Source organism: Symphodus melops (genome assembly GCF_947650265.1).
Source record: "Symphodus melops genome assembly, chromosome: 15".
Taxonomy (NCBI): domain Eukaryota; kingdom Metazoa; phylum Chordata; class Actinopteri; order Labriformes; family Labridae; genus Symphodus; species Symphodus melops.
Window position 1 is genome coordinate 21,694,812 of NC_136705.1, and position 24,672 is coordinate 21,719,483.

General features: G+C 39.8%; 4 protein-coding genes across 4 annotated transcripts; 3 read left to right on the forward strand and 1 right to left on the reverse strand.

Annotated features, from left to right (window-relative positions):
* The first annotated feature begins 812 nt into the window (after positions 1–812).
* paox (polyamine oxidase) lies at positions 813–12,210 on the forward strand. The gene is made up of 19 exons (XM_079362340.1): positions 813–1,379; positions 1,535–1,711; positions 2,514–2,644; positions 2,769–2,956; positions 3,881–4,062; positions 4,426–4,595; positions 4,751–4,967; positions 5,271–5,425; positions 5,520–5,679; positions 7,270–7,437; positions 7,931–8,107; positions 8,714–8,844; positions 8,981–9,168; positions 9,609–9,790; positions 10,140–10,309; positions 10,701–10,786; positions 10,866–10,978; positions 11,356–11,510; positions 11,604–12,210. Exons 1-19 carry the CDS (start codon positions 1,226–1,228, stop codon positions 11,751–11,753), a joined length of 3,054 nt encoding a protein of 1,017 aa, XP_079218466.1. The 5' UTR covers positions 813–1,225; the 3' UTR covers positions 11,754–12,210.
* An 895-nt stretch (positions 12,211–13,105) lies between these two features.
* On the forward strand, positions 13,106–16,640 carry mtg1 (mitochondrial ribosome-associated GTPase 1). Its single transcript, XM_079362606.1, has 11 exons — positions 13,106–13,365; positions 13,519–13,583; positions 14,055–14,159; positions 14,232–14,318; positions 14,425–14,481; positions 14,842–14,932; positions 15,020–15,081; positions 15,165–15,261; positions 15,408–15,489; positions 15,607–15,719; positions 16,347–16,640. The coding sequence occupies exons 1-11, from the start codon at positions 13,263–13,265 to the stop codon at positions 16,442–16,444; spliced, it is 960 nt and encodes a 319-aa protein (XP_079218732.1). The 5' UTR covers positions 13,106–13,262; the 3' UTR covers positions 16,445–16,640.
* Positions 16,641–16,823: 183 nt separating this feature from the next.
* sprn (shadow of prion protein) lies at positions 16,824–19,523 on the reverse strand. Its single transcript, XM_079362607.1, has 2 exons — positions 19,378–19,523; positions 16,824–18,639 (listed from the first exon to the last, which is right to left on the reverse strand). The coding sequence occupies exon 2, from the start codon at positions 18,637–18,639 to the stop codon at positions 18,166–18,168; it is 474 nt and encodes a 157-aa protein (XP_079218733.1). The 5' UTR covers positions 19,378–19,523; the 3' UTR covers positions 16,824–18,165.
* Positions 19,524–19,949: 426 nt separating this feature from the next.
* On the forward strand, positions 19,950–23,545 carry echs1 (enoyl CoA hydratase, short chain, 1, mitochondrial). The gene is made up of 8 exons (XM_079363302.1): positions 19,950–20,121; positions 21,414–21,611; positions 21,692–21,819; positions 22,022–22,121; positions 22,231–22,335; positions 22,740–22,859; positions 22,945–23,012; positions 23,106–23,545. Exons 1-8 carry the CDS (start codon positions 20,031–20,033, stop codon positions 23,169–23,171), a joined length of 876 nt encoding a protein of 291 aa, XP_079219428.1. The 5' UTR covers positions 19,950–20,030; the 3' UTR covers positions 23,172–23,545.
* Positions 23,546–24,672: the final 1,127 nt, after the last annotated feature.

Genomic DNA, 24,672 nt, shown 5'->3' on the forward strand with positions numbered 1-24,672 from the left:
TCCTGTAAGGTAAGTAATATTGACTGTATGACTCCTTTAGGGCAAAAAAGGGACCAGGAGACACAAGGACATGAAAGTGAAATGGCAAAGTAAATCTGTAATAGGAACGTGCATAGGTGCGATATACATAATAGTAGGTCTTTATTTATTTCTTTATGATAAGAAACGAGAGTAAACGTGCTTTATGTTCTTAGTTGACAAGGGCAGCTGAAAAAAAAAAACTCATTGTTTTGATATAGGCTATATTGAACCCCCCTGAATTTCCCTCGGGATCAATAAAGTATCTATCTATCTATATTTGCCTGATTAAATTATACACTAAAACAACTGACACAGCAGTGAGAAGCCTTATCATCATCATCCTCTGTGTTTGTGTGTGTTGGCACCATTTTATGTAACAACAGTAAATCATTAACTCATGACAATACAATTTAGAATATGACCTAACTTTAGCCTATTTGTTGATAAGAGTATTCATTGGTGTAAATGTAATGGTATACGTCAGACTAAGGTAAAATATTGAAAATTATGTTATATGTGATGTTAAATACGTGCTCATTTCTACGAAAAGAACAATTTATGCAAACTTAATTTCCTCACATTTCATGTAATTTTAATGTAGAATTGTGCTTACATGCTATAAATAGTCATGTTCTCCTTAACGCTATCAGTGACCATGTACAATTTAAAATAACATATAGTGATTGTGCATTTGGAGTTAAATGTTTAAGATTGGTCATGTTCGTACAGTATAATGGAGAATTTATTTGTTTTTGCTTTGTGCTGTTTTGTCCGCTGCAGGCACCTGTACCGTAAAATGTTTAATAGACACGCAAGCTAAATTCTCACAAGCTCATCGAAATGCAAGCTGAATGCACTTTAATATCATTGTAGGATGAGTGATACGATAAGTCTCTATGTGTTGACATTTAAAAAGCCCCTTGCATCAAAATGTTGTCTGGCCGTGTTGTTCTTCTTTTGACAAGAGAGCTGCACCTCACCCAAAACAATTACGGCGAGGCAGGCGACATGAAGAGTGTTGGCCTCATATTTTACGGGTAATATTATTATGAAAAGAAAGCACATGTGTCAGGGTGTGACTAGCATAGGGAGTGAACCTGAGAACATAACCTCACAGAGAGCTTATGTAACCAGCATGTAGCCTTTGGACGAGTCGCGGAAGAGAGTGAGACAGTGTTGCTTCTTTTCTGCCTTCCTATCAAACATGGCTGTGAGAGCGGACGTACAGATAGTCATTATAGGCAGCGGGATATCAGGTTTATCTGCAGCATGCAAACTTGTTCATGCCGGGTTTCAAAATGTGCGGATACTCGAAGCCACGTCCAGAAGCGGAGGGCGAATAAAAACCAGCAAACTGGGTGAGATATCCTTCTGTCTGTTTACTTTCACTTTCACACAGTGTTAAAGGCAGACAGGCTGGTGTTTTACAGTGTTTTTAGGGAGAACTGTTCGGGTAGGTTGTCCTTGGTTATTAGGCTATTCTCATTCTGTGTTTCTGTTTATGTCTCTACAGGTAATAACGTTGCGGAAATAGGCGCAAGTTACATCCACGGTCCGTCGGAGGAAAACCCTTTATTCTGTCTGGCTCGGGATTATGGCCTCCTGGATCCAGAAGCTGCGAGACAAGAGAACCAGACAGTGGACTTCAGTGAACGTCTTCCCTGGGTCCCCAACTTTTTCAGCAGTTCAGGTAACAACCACAACTTTCACAACGTGTTTATTGAATTACACATCAGAAAAAAGAACAGACACAAATACACACATCAGAGAAGGCAATAAAGATATAAAGCATGAGGCTGGTAAGGAAATGACATAATATTAAAAGGTTAAGGTGCAGGGTGATGCAACGAGACAGGTAAAAAAAAATCAATTAAACACAAATCATCAATTAACAGTTTAAAAGTTTTAACCTCTAAGAGGGTTAAGTGTATCTTTACATTATACAAAGAGAAGTTAAATTCCTGACCAATGTGTGTTCAATATACCTGATCAATAAAGCTGATTCTGAATCTGTTTCAACAATGGTACAATCATTTTTATGCATGCCATGCGCTACTTAATATTTTTTCAGGGAATGTGTAACAACTATTGTGTAACTTTTTATTCTTTATTGAAAAGGTTGCGGTTAAGGAGACGGACTGAAACTGAACTTTAAAAGCACTTAAAATGTGAAACTAAATAAGATCAGCAGAACTTCTTGTGGCCAGTCATCGTGTTTCCCTGACTCAGGGACATAAAGGAGTGGGGAAAAAACAAATGACTAATGGTGGTGTAGCTGGGAAATTACAACCATCTCTTTTTCTTCTGATTAATTCTTTCATAATTGTAATTAAGCCCAAAAGATCTTTTCCGCATTTTTAGTTATAATGCATAAAGTCTTAACCATAAAAACTAATTTAATTCATTTAACACGCACTTAATATCCTTATCTTAAACGTTCCAACAGTAAACTATTTAATTACTGAATGTTTTAACTTGCGTGTGATGTGCAGGTCACAAGTTAAACGCTGAAGAAATGAGTCCTGCTTTGGAGTTATTCAACGAGCTGATGGATGACACAGTGCAGTTTGAGAACGTAAAGGAACGTCCATGGCCCAGCGTCGGACATTTCCTTAAATCAGAGGTGCATTCTGTTTAATAGGTCAAGTAATTTCCTGGTGCCAAGATTTGAAAAAAAAATTTATTTACTAAACTGAATCCAATTTTAAAAAGAAGCTCTGTTGATTTTTTTTCTTTGCTGAATTCAGGCACTCAAACGAGCAGCAGAGAGGTGGCAAGATAAAGATAAAAGCACCCAGGAGCAGCTGCTGTGTGCATTCAGTGCCATGTTGAAAGGGGAGTGCTGCAGCAGTGCAACTCAGACCATGGAGAACATTGACCTGGCGGGGTTTTCTATTTACAAGAGTCTACCTGGACTGGACTGCACATTCCCAGGGTTTGTACTCCAACATCTCGTTAACCCTTTCAAACATAAATAAAGTTTTCTGCTTCTTTGCTTTTCTCTCGCTGTGTTTGGAGAAGTGGCTGGGGTGCTGTTATGTTACCAGCTGCTCCCTCTACTCGAGTCTGATATATCAGTCAGCCAATAATGACATGACAGGCCATAATGAGCCTGAACGTATCAGTGTCAGTCCATTAGCTTTGTTTTTGTTGTCAAAGTGAAGTCACAATAACATGATGCAGAAAAACAATGATTGGGTTGATTGAGAGATGCATAGTTTTTCCAGCAGGGGGCGCTTCCTCTCCAAAGTTTATGATCCTCTCAGCACTGTCTTCATCATGTTGTGCAGTTTTACATTTGTATTAGCTTAAGCAGTCAGAGTGCTTTAGCTCAATCAATGCAAAAGCCCTGAACATATTAAACATGCGCTGCAATATTAGTAATCAGGAATTTTCTGATGACTGTTTTTGTTGCAGGCGTCAATCTTAACGTTGTTCTCTTCTCACTACACCAGCGTGGCTCAGTGTTAGCAGCAGGAGCTTCAGCTACACAAGTTGACCTTTAAATGTTGTGACATTGTTTCTGTAGGTTCAAGTAAAGGCCATATCAACCAAGAACCTGTTACTCACACACTCAATAGATTACTAAGAAATGAAAAGGAAATGAGGCTTCAGACAGCCACAGCAGTTTCATCATCCTTTTGCGTCAGCGCTGACAGGTGTAGACTAACAGCTGTCTTTTTACAGCCCAGAGCACGGAGGGGTTTTCAGAAGTTGAGTGACTTCTTTTAAGCTTCATGGCTGATATTAATGCAATGTCTCATTTCTGCTTTTCCTTTTTTCTAGATAACTAATAACATCCATTAAATGACTGTACATGTGCATCCAGGTAACGTTTACGTATGCATGTTCCTTCCAGTGGTTTTGAAGGCCTGGTCAAGAATATGATGTTGGAGCTTCCTGCAGATTTGGTGTCATACAATCGTCCCGTTCGCTGTGTCCACTGGAACAACACGCAGAGCCGAGTGCAAGCTGTGACGGTGGAGTGTGATGACGGGGAGAGGATCGCTGCTGATCATGTTATCGTCACAGTGCCTCTCGGTAGACTTCACACACAAACTGTACTTTTCTTTATTGCATCGCTTAAGAACAGTGTTGTGCCTACTGGACATGCACTACACTGTTAGTGTTGCATAATAAGATTATAATCATAGAAACTGATGTTTTCTTTTTGATCTTAGCATAGCCACAGCGTGCCTCACAACTGTGGATGTCTATGTGCTGCAGACTGATCATTCACTCTGAAGCCTTGAACCTTTTACTTCCAACTAGCAGAAAAAAATCAGTCCTGTGACTCTCCAGCATCTTCTGTTATAGATTTGATTTCGTGGCTGTTTTTACATACTGTGCGTTCAACAGGTGCATATTTTCAGTGACTTTAAAATTCTATTTTTTTTCTTCCAGGGTACCTGAAGAAGAATCACTCAAGCTTGTTCAGTCCTCCTCTCCCAGCACACAAACTGAACTCCATCCATAAACTCGGATTTGGAACTTGCAATAAAGTATTTGTAGAGTTTGAATCTCCGTGGTGGGATGATGGCTGTGAAATGATCTACCTGGTGTGGAACGATGAGGTGTGTAGTTCAAGCATCAATCACAGAGTGCATTTCCAAACATGCGTAGGACACGTGTCTAAATGTCAGTGAGCGTGACAGAATATGACTTTAACGTTCTTAAAGCCTCTCTTCTAAACGCATGGTTATGTTTGTTACACCCATTGTGTCTGCAGAAGGACATTGTGGACCAGGTGTCAGACATCAAAACATCATGGATAAGAAAGATGTCAACGTTCACTGTGCTCAAACCGTCTGAGAGATCAGCAACATCGAAGACAAATGGCCCTCTTCTGTGTGGCTGGATCGCTGGGCATGAGGCGGAGCACATGGAGACGCTCACTGAGCAGCAGCTCAAACAATCCCTCACAAGGCTTTTCTGCACATTCACAGGTGAGAACCAAGTCTCTGGTAACAACCTGTCGCCGCCTCCTGACTGCTTTTTAGATAGGACAAGATAGAAATAATATGTACAAATAAAAAAAAAGTGTTTCTATCATTAATTCTAGTTCCACAAAGCGGTAACCTTCTCTCTTTAAAAATGAAGCCAATGCTGAAGGGTAAAATCCTGAAGTTCATCTCGTGTTTAGTAATAGTTTTTACAGCATAAATGAACATGTCTACAGCCTGGTACAAAAAAAGGAAAGAGGTCTGATTAGTAATGGTCATCTCTCTGGGGTACACTGTCTTTTTCAGGAGACTCGTCTATAACTCCAAAGAGAATCCTGCGCACACAGTGGTTCAGTGACCCCTGGACAAGCGGATCGTACTGCTACCCAGCGATAGGCTGTTCAGCTCAGGACCTGGAGAATATGATGGAGCCTTTACCCACGAGGGAATTACAGTCACAGGTACGGACAATAACACTTACAGTAAACACATGAGTGCATCTACTCCCCTACTTTTCGACCTTGATCTAAATGTCTGTTATTGTTTCTGTTTCAGCCCCTGCAGGTTTTGTTTGCAGGAGAGGCTACTCATCCTTTATTCTACTCCACCGTTCACGGAGCTCTCCTCACTGGCCGGCGGGAGGCAGATCGACTCATCAAACACTACTCCTCCTTCAGTTCACGAAGCCAACCGCATCGAAAAATGACAAACAAAAGGAGATGAACACTTTTCAATTTCATGGCATCTTCTGTTAAAAAAAACTCCCAATGTACTTAGCACTTTTTGTTGTTGATCCTCCTTTTTTGGTTTTCTTATCCTTCCTTTAATCTTAAACTTCTTTGATGAAAATAACGATAAGACAGAGGACAAGAAAAGAAACTAACACTATTTCATATTACTGTTTGTCTATTATTGTAAAAGAACTGCAAATGATTTCTAACCACAGTTTTAAATCCACAAACTTTACTTGAAAGACTTCATGGTAATCTCCTCCAGGATTATTTGTTAAAAAAAACTTTGAAAACATAACTCACCTAAAAAGTTCTGAATATCCAATCACCACAAAGTGTAAGCTTAAAACTCCTTTGAGGAGCTTTCCGTTTGTGTCCATTTTGGCGACCCCCTGTGGACAAAGGAGGTACTTGAGCTCTTAGAAAAATTCTCAGGAAATGCACAATCTTTGTTGTGAAAAATGAAAGGAAATAAGACTAAACAGAGTAACAGGAATAATCACTGACACTGTTTGAAAAGGAACATTTCTAAATATGTCTTTGCCTCTGTCTTTTTACTGCAACTGTCAACACAAAAGATTTGAAAAAAATGTTTGAATTAAAACAGCTTGTTTTAGACTTTCAGGATTTTTGTAAAGTAATGAGCTAAATTTATTAATATGGACACCTACAGTTATCAAGGAGAACAACACATAACTGTTTAACAGACTGTCAAATTCACTTTTTTTCAAGCAATAAATGACAAATAAAAATGGCAGAAAACCTTTGTTTATATCTCCTTATGTCACAGTCATAAGACTTAGTTTTAGACATAAAAACAGGCGTTGTAGTTTACAACCATTAGTGTGTCTTTGTTTTAAAAAGCTTTTCATAAAAGCTACTGATTTTTATTAAAACATTAAAAATGACCATTATTAAAATGGAAAATCAATAGCCTTGGTATTTACACAGTCTTTAGATGTCTTTACTGCTCCTGTTAGTGGTAAATGAGGCGGATGATGAATGAGCAATGTCCACAGAGTTTCTATCAATTCCTGCTTATTATTCCTGCGTGCTCTGTGCAGTTCTCCTAAAGACTCTTCTGAGTGTTTTCAACAAGAATATATCAAATTGGTTTGTTTGTCCTTATGTTGAAAATACACAGATACAAATATTTTAACTAAACAAAAAAACAAGTTATATGTTGTTCATATGTGCAAGTTAGGCAAAATATTTTGCTTTCTGAAAATTGTAAAAAAAAAAACAAATATATATATATATATATATATATATATATATATACTTTATAAGTGTTAAAGTGCAAAAAAAAAAAAATAAGTGTAGATATTACATTGTGTCATAACATTACACACAAGGGGCACAAATAAGAAATTCACAGTAAGTAATATAATCAAGTAGCCTGCATGCAGTTAGACTGTGTATGAGACAAAAACGTTTACCGTTACAAGCTTAAACGACACTTATTTTGAAACTTTAAACCGGAAACACTTTCTTTATTACCAAGGAAGAGGGTTATTGATAAGAGTAGTCCGAAACCATAGACGTGTTTATGTTCAACAGCGTTTTGTTTTGAGCAGCCATGTCGGCTCTTTCTCAGCGCTCAGACTCTAAAGTAATCATAGTCGGATGCGGAATATCCGGTTTGTCAGCTGCTCACAAACTCATTCACTCTGGGTTTCTTAATGTGCGTATTCTTGAATCGACAGGAAGAAGTGGAGGACGTATAAAAACCGGCAGATTGGGTGAGAAACTCTAGGATTAGAAATAAACGTTGCTGTAGTTTCTTCGTGTCTGATGCTGTTTTAAATGTATTTATAAGCTATACACCAATGTGTGTAAATAGTAAATATAGACTGCAGTCTGTTGGGGCCAGAGACAAAACTTTACAGGGGCCCTCCAACCAGCTTTATGTGTAATAGTTACCATGATCAGCTCTTCTCTTCTGTGACTTTGACAAACAAATGTGTTCACAGATATAATGCATCCTAGCTGGATGTCAGATGGGGCCAATTTAGAAAGGTTTCCTACTGTCATTGCAACATTTGCACATTGAAAGCAGCTGCTGTGTTTTAATGTTTCTCAGTCCTGGGGGGGGGGGGGGGGGGGCCTTACTGGCCTGGGGCCTCAAGCGGTTTCCTTTCCTGGCCTGTTGACAAGCGATGACTGAATTACACATTATGCAGCGTTGATAAATGTGCCGTAAAAAGTGCAATATAATGTGTTTTCTTTCTTCAGGTGATAATGTTGTTGAGATAGGAGCGAACTGGATCCATGGACCATCTGAGGACAATCCAGTGTTTCGTCTGGCCCGTCAGTATGGGCTCCTTGATCCAGAGGCCCTGACCCCAGAGAATCAGGCCATCGACACCGGGGGAAATCCCCCCTGGGTTCCCGATGTGTTCAGCAGTTCAGGTGAGCAAAAGCTGTATGATTCACAGTCTGTTTTATTACAGAGGTTTAAGGTTCAAAATCACACGAAGATAATAATAAAGTTCACCCCAACCTTTCTGACACACTAAGCAAGCATACGTTTTCTTTCTGTTCTGTGCATCACAAATGGCATCAATGCAGTAGACTTATATTCAGTCCGACAGCACAACCTCACGCAGGTATTCAACAGGTCTGCAGTAAACAGCTGCAGTATGACTTTCATTTGGCTCTACCAGCACAACTAGTTAAAACAGTTTTCACTGTTTGTTTTTTTTGTTTGTTTTTTTGCATAGACGTTGAGAGGCGGTGAACCTGGGAGCGAAAACTGTCTCTTGACCGCCACACTACACTGAACTTCAGTCACACCCAAATTACGATCCGCTAACAAGAACCAGTTGTAATTTCATATGTTTTTTTGTTTTGTTTTCGCGCATCACAGTGTATCTCTTCCGTGTTTAGCACCTTGCAGACGACTTTTTTTGACAACCCGGCACATGCCGATATAGCTGCAACACCAAGCATTTAATATAAACTGGTGATCTGATATTTTTCTAATACGTAACCCTGACTTGTGTTATACAAATTCAGGTCGGAGGCTGACTCCTGAGGAATTTGAACCGGCTCAGGAGATGTTTGGTAAAGCGATGATTGAAAGTTCAGAGTTTGAGAGTAAAGGAGGAGAGCCCATCGCCACTGTTGGAGAGTTCATACGGTCAGAGGTACATTTCTTCCAGTGACTAAAATATTAAATGCTGTCTGTTTTTAGTTTTTAATCACCAATATCTGCGTCTAGCTAAATTCGAGAGCTTATTTGCGTGTGTGTGTTTTTTTTGTTTTTTTTGGTGGGGGGTGCAGGTGCAACAACGAGCAGCCGAGGAGTGGAAAGATGTGGATGCAAAGACCAGATCCACGAGACTGTGTGTCATCAGTAACATGCTGAAGGTGAACTGCTGTATAAACGGGACTCACAGCATGGACGAGGTGGGCCTGGGGGCCTACGGTTTATACAAGACTCTACCTGGACTGGACTGCACATTCCCACGGTGTGGACATCCTCTCCACTAAGTTGACATATTAGTAATTTCAGAATTAATAGTAGTGTTTGTCTGAGCAGCAACTGAGGGAGTCTTTTTTGGACAAGCTGCTGCTCAATTTAACTTGCTATGAGTAATCGGCCACATGTTGATTTAGTTGCATAACGCTGCTGATTTATTCACATATGTGCAACCTTTACACTATAACCTGAGTTTATACTCTTCTGCTGTCTGCTCTAGCAACGCCTCCAGTACTGAGCTTTTTTTAGTCTCCCCCGTTTTCTCCCCAATCCCACAGGCGCCATTTTCAGATATTCCCCTGAACTGAAGGGGGGAATCTGCAGCTGTCGGCCAATAAAAGCCTGATCAACGATTACGTCATCTAATTCATCCTTGGTGTAAACAATATTTGTGAGATTCATTTAGACGTTATTTTCCTTCTGGTGCAGGGGCTATGAAGGTCTAATTGAAAACCTGATGTCAGAGCTCCCCAAAGGTTTAGTGACCTACAACAAACCTGTGAGATGTGTCCACTGGAACGACACAGAGAAGAGAGCAAAGTCTCTGATGGTTGAATGTGACGACGGGGAGCGGATAGCTGCTGATCATGTAATCGTCACAGTACCTCTAGGTAGGACAAGATGCATACATGTTCCTATTGAAGAGTATGGATGTTGACGCTGTTCTCTAATTCTTTGTCTGACGTCAACATCCATGTGTGAGGCAAGTTCTTAATCTGCAGCTGGACCATGCAAACCATAGTCACCCTTTAATGTTCTTATTCTGTGCTGGGATAAGAAGACTAAACTGTCTGATGATATAACTGGTATTATAAAAGGTGTTATCTCTCCTGCTCCGTTTTAGCATTCCCCATAAAGACCGTTTTTTCTTTTTCTTTTCTTTTGCTTTGTGTCTTGAACAGAATAAATAGTTTTCTAACGCCTTCAGTAAATCTAACTGGTGTGTTTTGGTTTCATTAGGATACCTGAAGAAGCACCACTCAGCCCTGTTCTGTCCTCCTCTGCCTCTACACAAGATGCACTCCATCCAAAGACTCGGCTTTGGAACCAACAATAAGATATTTGTAGAGTTTGATTCACCGTGGTGGGATGCTGACTGTGATGTCATCAACTTTGTGTGGGACGATGAGGTGAGATGTGAAGTCAGTGGATAAGTGCGTGCAGAGTGCAGACACAGTGGAGTCATAACAGCACCAATAAAAAACTGATGTGATAAACCTAGATCTAGATGTAGATAGAAGCTTGACATGAACCTTTATTAAACCTTTGCTATGTTGCTGTATTAAAACTCCATAATACATGATCAGCACAAAACATTACAAATCAACACAAACAGGGTCAAACATTTAGTTCATAATAAAAAGGTAAATTAAATAAAGGTCTTTAAATACATCCAGTATTTGGTGGTGATAAAATGTTTAACTTGTGTATTGCAAAAATGTTTATTTCTCGCCGCTAGCTTGTAAAATATGTGACATACAAAACACTTGGACTGTGTTTTTATCTCTTTCAATGATTCAGGATGAAATCGTGGACCAGGTCCCAGATATACAGACATCCTGGATGAAGAAGTTGTTTGGCTTTACTGTCCTCAAACCCACTGAAAGGTCAGGAATCACGTTTTTTTATTTAATTTGAAATGAGTAGGAAATGATCCATTTGAATTACAGTGTTTTTTTCTTCCAGGTATGGCCACGCTCTGTGCGGCTGGATTGCTGGTCATGAGTCCGAGTACATGGAGACACTGTCTGAACAGGAGGTCGCACGCGGCATCACACAAATCGTCCGCAAGTTTACAGGTCAGTCTGAGGTCACAGGAACATTTACGCTGAGGCAACTCGATATCCACTGCACCACCGTGCAGCCTGAGCAGAAAATAAATATTGGAAAGAATCTGTCCATCTCTGCTGTGCACAAGTTTTGTTCAAAACTAACGTTTGAAATAGTCTTATGTCGGCAGGGCTCGTTCATTAACCAAAGGGACTAAAGGCCCACGCTATTAATTAAAGTTTTACAGTAATTTAAAAGAAACAGTTGCATGACTTTAAACACCAAGAACATTTGGAAAAACTCTGATATGACGGTGAACTCTGAGGCTTATTGAAAGATAAGCTGAAAGTGAAAAGTGAAGAGCCAGATTGTTTTCTTGAACCTTGTTGGCACTGATTGTGTTTAGGAAATCCGACCCTCACGCCAAAGAGAATCCTGCGCTCCCAGTGGTTTCATGACCCCTGGACATGCGGATCGTACTCTTTTCCTGGAAAACTGTGTTCAGCACAGGACCTGGAGAACATGATGGAGCCCCTGCCGAAGAAGGGATCACAGGCCCAGGTACCTTCATGTTCATTATACAAACACACACAGAGCATACATACCAGCTCACACAAGGCAGCACTCTGTTTCTTACTGCTCGTTGTGTTTCAGCCCTTGCAGGTGTTGTTTGCTGGAGAGGCGACTCATCACTGCTACTTCTCCACCGTCCATGGAGCGCTTCTCACTGGGTGGAGGGAAGCTGAGCGCCTCATCTCTCACTACTCTAACGTCAGTCCATCTTTGCCCAAGTCAAATCTCTAAAACAACGTTGCTGTTAAATCACAAGGCACTCTCATTGTTGTGAGTGCACAGCAGGGTGATGTTCAACTTTACAAAATGATGATGTTGTGGAATCGAGTCTTCAGAGATTCAAATATTAAAAAAAGTAAACCGCAAAAACATCTTTAATGATTCAAGAACAGAGTGCCTCAGAGCTCTCTGGTGATTTGATGTCGACATGTTTCCCTATGCAGAGAGAGACTCAAAATAATGGATTGTTTCTGAAATCTGACACTTCTTTGAAATATCAGCCCTTGAAGTGACATACTGCTGACATGATGATGTGGATTACTATGCATTTGAGTTGGGTCTTTTGGAAATTTTATGTATGAAAGATGATGAATAATAACTGCCATTAGACATGGTAATATCATTTTACTGATAGTGATTCCTATCAGATATTAATAGATAATAAATTAATTTATAAATGATTATAAAATGAAGTTTGTGAGTGATTGGTGTCTTTTTGCATGTGCCAAAAATAATGAAAGCTCCACATCACTTGTTTAAAAATGTAATAATCTCATAGGATGTTGCTCACCGCAAGTTGATTCTCAAATTATTGATTTTGAACAACATCTTTGGTCATTACAAAGTTTATAAGGGATAACATTAAAGAGTTCTATCTAAGTTAATGTTTAGACCATCAAATAAGGTTAAGACAAAGGGGAAAGGTTGATAATGACACAAAATAATCAGTTTCTTTTAATAGATGAACATTCATCTGATTATATAATCCTGGAAGAGTCATTAAGTAAAAACACGGCAACATGTTCTGAGGAAGAGACACACCAAAGTGAGAAATCTCTCATGAAGTTTATTTCTCTGGTCAGGCATTGATGAAACAATGTGTAAATATGTAGGTGGGTTATGCGCATGGACACATTCAAGTGGGCCTCAAATTTAAAATAAAAAACCCCCCACAATTATATAATCTTGCTTGGAGAAAATGATTCAATTTAGTGAAACATGTTTAAATTGTATCATGATTGTCTGACTCTGGGTCGCTTTTCTTTTACTGGAGGTCCAATTGTGTCATGTCCTGTTTTAATACAATAGTGTTGAATCAGGATAGTTTAACATTGGGGCTTTAGTACGACCATTTATTATCTAATAGACCATTTCTTTTTTGAGCCACCTTCATCAACAGCCTACTAAACAGAGTTTAGTCTGTATTCCAGTCCTGTTTTTCAGATCTTTGGAACTTGCTCTGTTAATTTGTCCTCTGTTTACAAAGTCACTACGATAAAAACGGACAGAAATACGGTTTTAATATGTTTTTTATATAACTACAAATAAAAAAACACCTCTTGAAGAAGATGCAAGTGGAACCCTTAAAATGACGAGGCTGTTGTTTCAAGTCGGCATGTAAACAGTGGAGCACAGCATGAGTACGTCCATTCAGAGCAGCAATGTTTTTGTAGCTCTTTAAAAAATAGAAGTCTTATTGCAAAACCAAATTAATGTCGAGTGTGTTCAAAGATAGAAAAAATGAAGTTACAGCAGACTCTCCGTAATGTCAGCCGGTTCAGAACCGTTTTCGACTTTGGCGGACGGGAAGTGGCTCACTGGTTCCCCGGACACATGGCTAAAGGTGACAGCTTTTTCTCAAAGTGAAATTTGTGTTGTATTGTAAAAAATTTATTATATTTGTGATATGAACTTATTTCTCTCTGCTGTATGAAAAACACACTCACGTGTAACATTGAGAGGTCGCGTGGCTTTTGTTACCATGGTTACGTTACAGGACTGAAGCAGATGAGAGCCAGCCTGAAGAGTGTGGACTGCATCATAGAGATCCACGATGCCAGGATATCCTTTTTATTATTAATATTTAAATAAAGATACAACTTTACAATCAATGCAGTCTATTCCTCTAATAGAATTATTTAAAATGTAAATTATTTAATTGTTAGGGCTTTAATGATTCACTAAACTCACTGTTGTTGTATATTTTCTGTACTGGGCACAGTGGGGAGCCTGAGATAGATAGATAGAAAGATTTCTCTATGTTTCTCAAGTGATTCAAGGACATTTTTGTGATTGTGATTTAACGAATGGGAACGTGACCAATGTGTTTTCCTGGTCTAGTTTCAGGCTTGATTAGTTTAAGTTGAAGTTCACAGAGTGCTTCAGTCTCTTGTTTTAATGTCTTCAGTAATAGTGTTTCTGCTTCTGTGGTCAGGTAGAATTGTTCTGGCTTAAAAAGTTTAAAGAGGCCTAGTGGGTCATTATTGCCTTCCACACTGAGGGATAAACACTTTCTTCTTTAACACGAAGCACATCCCCCTCTCTGGAAGAAATCCCGTGTTTAAGGAGAGTCTCAGTGTCAGACCACATCTGCTCATTCTCAACAAAGTGGACCTCGCTGATCTTTCCAAGAAGCAGGTAAAGTGCCACATGTCACCAGAAATGTAGAATCCGTAAAATGAAACCGACATCTCACCGATGACTTTTCAGAGCATCCTGAAGAAGCTGGAAAAAGTTGGGGTGAAAAATGTTCTCTTCACCGACAGCTTAAAGCAGAGCGATGAAAACATCAAAAAGGTAGAGGTCTCATCTTCACTGAAAACTGAACGTTTGAATGTGTGCAGACGTTTCCTCCTCTATGAAAAGCTGAGCATGGTTATGCCCGGTTTTTCTTTTCTTTTAGTTGGTGCCAATGGTCATGAAAGTTATCGAGAGCGAACCACGATTTAACAGAGAGGAGGTATGCTCACACCACTCAGTTTGATCAACTTCTTTCTGTTTTATTGCTTGATTAGTTTCTACTTTGACAAATAGCAGCTTGATAAACATTTTACATTTGTCTCTAACAGCAGAAAAAACACCAGTGTTATTTTTCTGTCACATATCGCCCAACATATATACACCCTTACTATCACATTATAAAAAGTAATGTCCTCCACAAGCTTGGATTCAACATATCAAATAAGACTGCTTTTCTCTGTTCAACTTCTACCTAATATATCTTCTGTCTCCACTTTGATATTCACTGTATTTTTCTCACCAGTTGTATTTGTTTATGGTAATGACATTTTTGCTCAAAGCTTGTCATCGTTTCTTTCAGAACACACATTATTGCATGATGGTGATTGGAGTGCCCAACGTCGGGAAATCATCCCTTATCAACTCGTTAAGAAGAACAAACTTGAAAAAAGGTTTGTGTTGTAGAGTAGTTATCTGTTGTTGAACATCGATCCAGTGAAATATATAACGAGGAATATTATTTTATGCAACCATCTCAGGTCGTGCATCTCGAGTCGGAGGGGAACCAGGTATCACTAAAGCAGTCTTGACCAGGATTCAGGTAGGTGTAGAGGACACGAGTGTCTCTGTTGAAGTGTTTTTATGTCTTCATGGATTCACTGTTGTCGCTGTCTTTGTCCTTAGGTGTGTGAGCGACCCATAATGCACCTGTTGGACACACCTGGGGTCTTACCCCCTAAGATAGAGAGCGTCGAAACAGGCATGAAGCTAGCTTTATGTGGTGAGCAGAAACTGCTTATTGTTTGAGTTACTGTCATTCAGGAAACAACTTGTAGAAAAAAGTTGTCGTTCTGTGTTCAGTAAAATGCCTCAGACTTTTGTCTTCATAAGACGTGTTTTGGATATGTTTTTTCTGTCTAACTTCAGGAACTATCCTGGACCATTTGGTGGGTGAAGACATCATTGCAGACTATTTACTTTATTCTTTGAACAGGCTTGAGAAGTTCAGGTATGAGTTTTTGCAGACGAATGATGATGATGATGATGAATAAATACACATTAAAAGCGTATTCCTTTTACTTCCCTTAACTCTTGTTGTTTCACATGATGTGTGTTTTTTGTGCAGTTATGTTGAGAAATACGACCTCCAAGAGCCGAGTGATGACATACAGCATGTCCTTAAACGCATCGCAGTCAAACTTGGAAAGACTCAACGGGTCAAAGCCATCACTGGAATTGGTAAGAAATTGTTTACTGTAAAAACACTCGTAAAGTTAATGGCTTACTTTGTCTCAGATGAAGTTGAGTAGATCTTCACAAGCTTGTTTAGCTTTGTCTTGTTTAAAGAAATCTTCATGTAAACACAGTCTATGTCAGACAACGGAGAAACTTTCTTTTGAGACTATTTTGAACCATCATCATCTTTAAATCTAAAAAAGCAGATTCATTCAACTGTGAGTAACTTTAATTTTGAGATGATGGCAATGCTGGACACAACAGTACATCTTAACAGATGCTGTCCAGTGAACAAGAGATAATCTCTTTTTTATTTTTTATTTTATTTATTTTTTTAAAGTATGTGTTTCTGTCCTATAAATTTCATCGGAGAATCTTAAATAGAATCTCTAACTGGAAAGAGGAATTAGAAAATATTTCTCTTGTGGCTGCTTTACTTTCAGTCAAAAAGAGGAATCTGTAATTAAAGTCTCAAAAACAGCAAAAAAAAAAGTCCTTTAAGTATTTTTAACATGTTTCCTGAAAGAACAAATATTATATTAAGCACTATATGTACATATTTAATCAGTAGCAGACAGGCTTATGTGCACTCTTACTTCAGTTTGACAGTTTTCCCCTCCTCTCCCTCAGGTAACATCACTGTCACCGTCCCAAACTACACGGCAGCCGCGTACGATTTTATACGAGCCTTCAGGAAAGGAGAGCTGGGACAAGTCATGCTGGACTGATGGAGCCTTTTTGACGAAGATAATCAGAGACTGTTCATGGGGTTTGTCCTGAGCTGGAAGAATTTATATTTCACACGTGAAGTGTCGTGAACATTGTCTTTTGACATCATAAGGACAAGTTTAAGTCTGTATGAATTATCCATAACGAGATTCACAAAAGCTCTGTATACATTGTAAATAAAAGATTTTAACTCGATTTAGGTTTTTCTGAGCTTTGAGCATGCACGAGGCAAACAGTCTGACATGGTGTAAACAGGATATTTATTAGCATATCAACACTTATAACAAATTCTTAGTTTTATACATAGGTGTATTAGCGTGTAACAGAGTGCACTTGTAGATGTGGAACAGTCTGTTGCTCCTGAGTTTCTGCTGCAGGTAAAAATCCCCTCCAGGACAAAACTGTGGAAACCTTAAAAAACACGAAAAATGTTGAGAGCAGCATTTTTTTTTCTAAAGTCCTCCCCCAGCCATGAAGGATTTTTGTACAAGGTCTGAGAACACACACAAGTGTATTTTAAGTGTTGTGAAAGGGTGTATGTATATAGTACAACATACTTGAAATGGTTGTGAGAAAAGGAGTTCAGTTCTTGTGGCAGAGATTCACGTTTTGGCTTTCATCATAAAACATTAAAACAGAGAATTTGTATGTTTTTAAACAATTTGATTTCAGGAGGTTCTGCTGGTTTAAACATGGCGCTTTAATTGTCAAGAAGAGAACATTTGTCATTGCTTGTTCACCTGAACGTCGATGGTCTTTGACTCAACTTGACCTCGAGCAAGTCCAACAAAATAATTCTAGCTGTTCTGAGCAGCAATATTGGTGATTTCTTTTTTCAGTCATTTATATAAAAATACAAGTGTTTTGGGGATGCAGTAGAGTTTGGCACTACATTTAAACTGACAGCCGGAGATTTGAATGCAGTTTGTTTTGAAGGCTCACATTCACATCTCGACCATTTTCCTCTGAAGCGACAATTGGGGAGGAAAGTTATTCTAGGTCCTGCTGTGTTCAATGTTTGCAGAACCAAACAGAATGTTTTTTTAAAAAAAGCTTCAGCCACCTGGTGGAGTTTGCTAGCTAACTTTAAGGTAACGTTAGTTGTTAAATCTTGAGTAGCCTAAGGCCCAATATCCCTCTTTCCAACAACCTATTGTCTTTTTTCACTTTATATTGTGAATCAAATCTGATTGAATTGAAAGGCTTGATGTCTCTTGTTTTCACCATCTTTTATCTTCCCATTTGCTGATCGATCGTGAAGCAGTAAAAGTACCATAATTTGTCGTATTTCCTTCTTCTCATCCATCCAACCCTGAGCAGGATGTCAAAGAAAAATGCTGCCATGTGAAAGTGGTGAATTGGCAATTTTGACTGATTCAACATTATCCTCAGTTAGACTTGGGAATAAGGCTTTAAGGAAGAAAATTAACTCTTGACTTCAGCCCAAGTTTCTAACACAGGGGACTGACGAAGGTGCACTCTATGAGGGGTGAAATGTCACATCAAATACCTTGCTGGTAATGTATTTATCTGTTTGGTGTGGATGATATATGTGCAAAAATATACAGTACACTGATGTTATTATTGTTTCGTCTTAACACGACATGTTGAATTGCACCTCTTACTGGTCTGCACAGAACAAATTCCAGCTAGACTCACACATGGTCAGATCTAAGACCCAGGTAGGGATTCTTCCAAAAAAAAACAACAACCTGAAAGTCTACAGTAAACTGTCCAATAAGAGTCCATACTTTGGGGAAAATGTTGCAATAATAATAGAAACCAGTTGAGAAAGAAAGGATCCATTTTGAGTGGAGCCAGACATTAGTGCATCAAAGTAATTGGTCCTGTTGTAGAAATCCAGCTCTTCCTCTGAGCTGTCACCTTTGCTGCGGCGGTAAGCAGAGGCGTACCATTTATCCGCAGATAAAGCCACAGCCACTGCTGCCCCTGCTGCTGCTGCACTGGCAACCCTCACTGGAGACGACCGCCCTGCCACCCTGTAGCGGGAGCGTGTCCCACCATAAGCGCCCCCTCCCCTGTAGTTCCCCGCTGACGAGCTGCGAGAGTGGGAACCCCGAGAGGAGCCCCGGGATCCTCCACGGCCGCCCTTGCACAGCACAGGCTCACAAAGGAAAGCAGTGAGCAGGAGGCAAGTCCAGCAGGTCGCAACCAGCTGGTTTATTCCTGACATCTGTGCAGGGAGAAGAAATGACAGGAGAATCACATTTAAGCTTGCACTCCTTTACTATGTGAAATGAAGAAATCACACCTCTGGCTGTTGCAGAAATAATTGTTTGATTTTGGTTGGCTGAACACTAATACGCTACTGCAAACACAATACTCATCAATACTGTATAACATCCTCCTAAACCACTGTGACCTAATTTCCTCCCACCAAATAGAAGAACTCGGGTTATTCTCCTGAACATGATGTGATGTTTGTGTTAAAATATGATCTTCATAACACCTGTGAGGCAGACTGACGCTCTCAAGTAGGTCAGTTTATAAAATATATGTATCCACATCACACATCACATTGTATCACAGATGTGGATATGTATAAATGTTTCAGCCTTAATATGAACGAGATACAATTTTGCCTTTGGATTATTGTGAAGAAAAGGCAGTCTATGGCATATTTGTTCTAGCCTATGTTCAGATATGATAGGCCATCATTTGATAGCCTACACTATGATCTAGCATGCAGATCGGCGTTTCACGAACTCTTTATATCATTTTATCTTTTTTTTTTTTTTTTTTTTTACAAATTCCTCTTTAATGCAAACGCATGCATGTTTATAATATTGATGTTAATATCTTGTAATTTGTTATTATATAAATTGGCTTCTCTGCTACTATGATGAATCCTGAATCAACCATAAACAGGCTCGATCGTGTTGATCAGCATAAACTGATGTTAGATGCTTACCTTATAACCGTGTGGGTTTATCCCTGCTGATGTCTTTCAGGAGGAAAGATGATAAAAGGGGATAATCACAGACGATGTAGGCTCGTTCACGTCGATGTCCACGAGAACGCGCAGCACGCTCACAGTCTCTCTTATGAGCTACACCGCTGTCAGTCCAAAGCTTATATGCTGTTTATGTATTATTAGAGCTACAGTGACGGGTTTATTATTCCATCTGCTTTACTCGGTTTGTGATCAGTTTGTTATGATGATATAACACGACTCGTCTTTATTTTAACCAAACAGCGAGGTTTAATGCTTTATTTCAAACAACTAAATCTACACTTAATGTAAAATTGTTTTATCATTTCAAAAGAGTGTATGATTTATTTTTATTTATTTATTAATTTGCTACAACAACTTATTATTTTTTCAGAGCTGGAGGAATGGCAAAAACATCCAATGTGCATTTAACCTACAGTCCAGCATATGTAAATAAACTTTAAAAAAAAGACTCGTGTGCTATCCGCATCCACCAGGCGGCGCTAATACAAGTCCCCGAAACATTTCTCCTCAAGAAAAAAAAAACAACAAAGAAGAATGAACAGGAAGTGGCAGTGAGTGATCTTGGCGTGAGTTAAGTGACGTCAGTCCACCTTCGTTTCTCCGTCGTCATGGCTTTCCTCTGCAGAAACGCAGCTTCGCTCCTGAAGCAGTCCCGAGCAGCGCCGGCCGTCCTGTCTGCTGCTCGTCTCTACAGCTCAGGTGTGTTTCCACTCGCGAACAGCGCACGTTCACTTTACTGAACCTGCACGAGCGCACAGAAATGCTACAATGTCACTGAAAGCTGCGTCACTGAATGTGCGACGCACGTGAAGCAGGTAGACTGTTACTGTGTGTTTTATAACATGTTGTCTCCAGCTGAGTTCACCTCAAACACTTTAAAGTGCTGAAAGTTGTTGACATGAGGATGAGCTGTGGTCACACACACACACACACACACACACACACACACACACACACACACACACACACACACACACACACACACACAGGTGTTATTTATTGTTTTTTGCAGTATGACCATCACATCATGACCTCCAGACAGTCATCACAACACTTGGATAATAGTTTGTTGACATTAGGACATGCAGCGTTTGCATGATCAGACTGTAATAGTAATGAATTATTAATAAGTAATTATTATTCATTATTAATTACTGATCATTGTTATTAATAATCAGAGAGAGTTATCCTGCATGAGGCTGACAGTCATGGGCATGTGGGCTGATGTTTTGTTTACATGTTAAGCACCTAGAGGTGGATATTTGATCATCTGTGAAATGTGTTTCTGCACTTCTGGAGACATTGCTCAATGGAAAGCTCCCGCTGTCCTTTATCAACAGAGTGGCTTGACTATTGCCCATAAATCCCCTCCTCAAGTTGTCACAGTTTAAGTTCAGTTCAACGTGTCCTGAGACAAATGTTTATGCTGATAGAAAATGTTCAAAAATATTCAGTTTGGAGTTTTTTTTTGATTGGTTCGATTGTTTTACTTAGAACCTGAAACCCAATAAAAGGTTTCTTAGCATGAAGGATTCTTGGTTCTGTATCTTTGCTCGAGTGTCAGAGGCCTCGAACGTCTCCGTAAGGCCTTGACACACGGCTGTAAAAGTGGACCTTTCACCTCTTCTTGAATTATTAACCTGGACTTCATTTTGTAATGTGATTTGACGACTCATCACCTGCTTTTTAAGACTGAACCGTGTGAAAGATAAAATGTTGATAAAATGATGATAAAATCTTGGCCAGTATGACATTTAAACACCTTTTTCTTTTTATCACATTTCATGGGATTGAAAAGATCTGTGAAGTCTAAACCAGATCTGCAACTTAATTTTCTTGCTCAACCATTTAGTCTATAAAAGTCTTTGAAATAATGAATCTTTATCGTGTTAATTGATTAACCTCTCTGACAGGAATGATTGATTCATGTCTTCTTTGTTGCAGTCTTAGTCTTACACTCGGGCCCTCTCTTTGGTTTTGTCTCCGTGCAGGGGGTCAGTATGAGTATATTTTAGTGGAAAAGCGAGGTGAGAAGAGTAACGTTGGTTTCATCCAACTGAACCGGCCGAAGGCTCTTAACGCCCTGTGTGACGGTCTGATGAGGGAGGTGGGTCAGGCCCTGGACGCCTTCGAAGCTGACGGTGACGTCGGAGCGGTCGTAATCACAGGAAGTGACAGAGCGTTTGCAGGTAGCTTGATTTATTTGAGCAGAGGGTTCACAGTAACGTGTTTGTCTTGATCTTTAACGTGAGGTTTTGTGTTTCCTCAGCGGGAGCGGACATCAAGGAGATGCAGAATCGAACCTTCCAGGAGTGTTACGGTGGAAACTTCCTGGCTCACTGGAACAGAGTGTCCACAGTGAAGAAGCCTGTGATTGCAGCTGTCAATGGATTCGCTGTGAGGGTCCTTTTTGTTGTCTTTTGTGTTACTGATACTTTGGTTGTTTGATTTACACAAAATAAGGATAAAAACATCGGCCAAGAAAAATCTCCAGAAAAACTCAGGGATGTTCACACACCTTCTATACATACAAAGATTTGATCAGTTTAGAGGATGAGCTTCAGTAAAGACGGTATTTTCTGTGTCTTCTGCGGTTCAGCTGGGCGGAGGCTGTGAGCTGGCGATGATGTGTGACATCATCTACGCCGGAGAGAAGGCGCAGTTTGGACAGCCAGAGATCCTGCTGGGGACCATTCCTGGTGAAAGCTCTTTTCTATTTTCTGTGCCGTTCAGACTTCCTCCAGTAGCACACGTTTGACCAGACTGTTGCTTGTGGAGCAGTAGTTGATGACGCCCGTCTCTTTGCAGGAGCTGGAGGCACCCAGAGGCTGACGCGTGCTGTCGGAAAGTCTCTGGCTATGGAGCTCGTTCTCACAGGAGACAAGATCAACGCACAGGAAGCCAAACAGTCGGGTAAGTACAGTCGATACAGTTTTCAGTATTTGTTCTCAACTTGAGCTTTTCTATTCAGGCTTCATCTCCTCTTCAGTGTAGAGTTTCCTGATATTATAGTGAGGTAGTTTTATGATTTGATTCAGCAGACGTCTTGCTGCTCATTTGATATTTCTGTTTGGAGCAGAATGAAGGTGTTTAGGTTTCATCTCATGAACCCTCCGATCGACTCTCTGGAAGGGACTCGATCAGGGTTTTTTTGGGAGCCTCTTGACAGATAACCAAAATTAAATCTGACAATATGATGTATAACACGTAATATATCTAACACAGGGAGCACTGTTTTTTTTAAATATTTGCATAAACGTGGAAATATGTCCCTTTTTTTAATACAGTTGACTCAGAATATTCTGTTTCCTGTTCAGGTTTGGTGAGTAAAATTTATCCCGTGGACCAGTTGGTGACTGAAGCTGTGAAGTGTGGAGAGAAAATTGCTGCAAACTCGAAGCTGGTCTCTGCTATGGCTAAAGAGGCTGTAAATGCAGGTGGGTGCACTGACTACACAAACTTATAATCTACTATATCGGTAAATTTAATTTGTTTCTGACTTGATCCTTTGTGTGACCTCAGCTTATGAACTGACGCTGGCTGAGGGGAACCGTTTGGAGAAGCGTTTATTCCACGCCACCTTCGCTACGGTGAGTATTGGAGCCGGTCCTAGAGCAAGTGAGGGGGGGGGGACTCTGATCTGCACAGTCCAGTCGTGACGTGTCTGTGTTTTACTCCTGCAGGATGATCGTAAAGAAGGCATGACAGCATTCGTGGAGAAAAGAAAGGCCAGCTTCCAGGACAATTAAAAAAGAGCTGATCAAGAGCTCTACAACAACACAAAGACGATATCAGTGGGTAATTCCCTTTACCGCAATACGCCGAATGATGCAAGAAAATCCTGATTGTAGTGGAACATACAATGTTTGAATTAGGATTTGACACTGAGTGAGTGCACAAGAGTGTCTTGACAGTGAAGCCCTGTCTGTGGTGTGTCTGCAGGAGTGGAGAGGATTCATGTGTGAAATTAGAGAAATCACTAATGATGATTTGTACAAACGTTGCCTTCTCATTTTCATTTTCTAACAGGTCTGCATTTTAGTAGAACAATATTTTCTGTGTATGTTTTACAAATAAAGCTCCAGAGTGGTTTTCAGTTGTGTGACTGAAACATGAACAAAAATAAGAAGACTCGTCTGATGTTTTTGTTAAGATGCAGCTTAATCAATCAATATTTATGAAAATAACACAAGATATCTGAGGACTCTTTACGGTCAGAGCGGTCATCTGCTACAAGATAGAGAGGCACTCTGCCACATGCCTGCAGGAGCTGCTTTATGAAATCTCAGCCTTTCAGTTAAGAGATTACTCACAGTTGCCCCAGTGTATGAAGAATAACTTGATGTATACAGATGGAGAGAGAGAAGAGTGAAAGGTGTCTGAATCTCCCTTTATCACACATTTTAATTTCACATAAAACATTGAAGGCTTCAAATCTCAAGACCGATCAAAGTAGCATACAGTAAGTAATGGCTCAGTTCATTTTACACTCAACTGCTGTATACTTAACACCACTAGATGGCGCCCTGTTGCTGCGAGACAAACATCATTGCAGAAAGTTGACATGTAGACCATAAATTAAAGGATCTGATGTCCAGGTTGTATTCAGAAGAACTCGGTTTAAAATGACATTTATTTTGTCGAGTCTGTAAAATATTTTTGTTAATTAAAGCAACAAAAAAAAATAAGCCCCGTTATTTGTAGCGCTTGGTTAAAAAAAAGAAAACAAATAGTTAGATTGTGAAGATTTTATTTTAGCACAATTTAATTTTAACTGAACCCACTTAGAGAAACTTAAGTCTTAGAATTAAAGTCGCATTTAAAACCAGAAGTTCTTGGTGGTTTTTATTCTGTGTTCAACTTCCTTCATATTGGCTGAAAACCATAATTTTGACTTCAAAGAAAACACCAGAACAAATGTGGTTAGGGTGCGCTTTCATGTGCCGCTCCAATCATTTCGAGGCACCTTTCTCTCTCTCTCTCTCTCTCCATCTCTCTCTCTCTCCATCTCTCTCTCTCTCTGATCTTCACACGGCGGCGCCCCGTATCTCCACAAGGCCATGGCCTAATTGATTTTTATTTTCATTCAATATTCCCCCTGGAGCTCGCTTTCTTGTCAGGCCCCTGGAACAAAACTTTTAAAAGGAGGAGAGAAGAAAACTCGTCTCCTCTCTCGGCGGGGAAGCACAAAAGTCTGCAGAGAAGTGGCGAAAAGAAGCTCCTCTCTGAGGCTACCGAAAGGTCAAAATA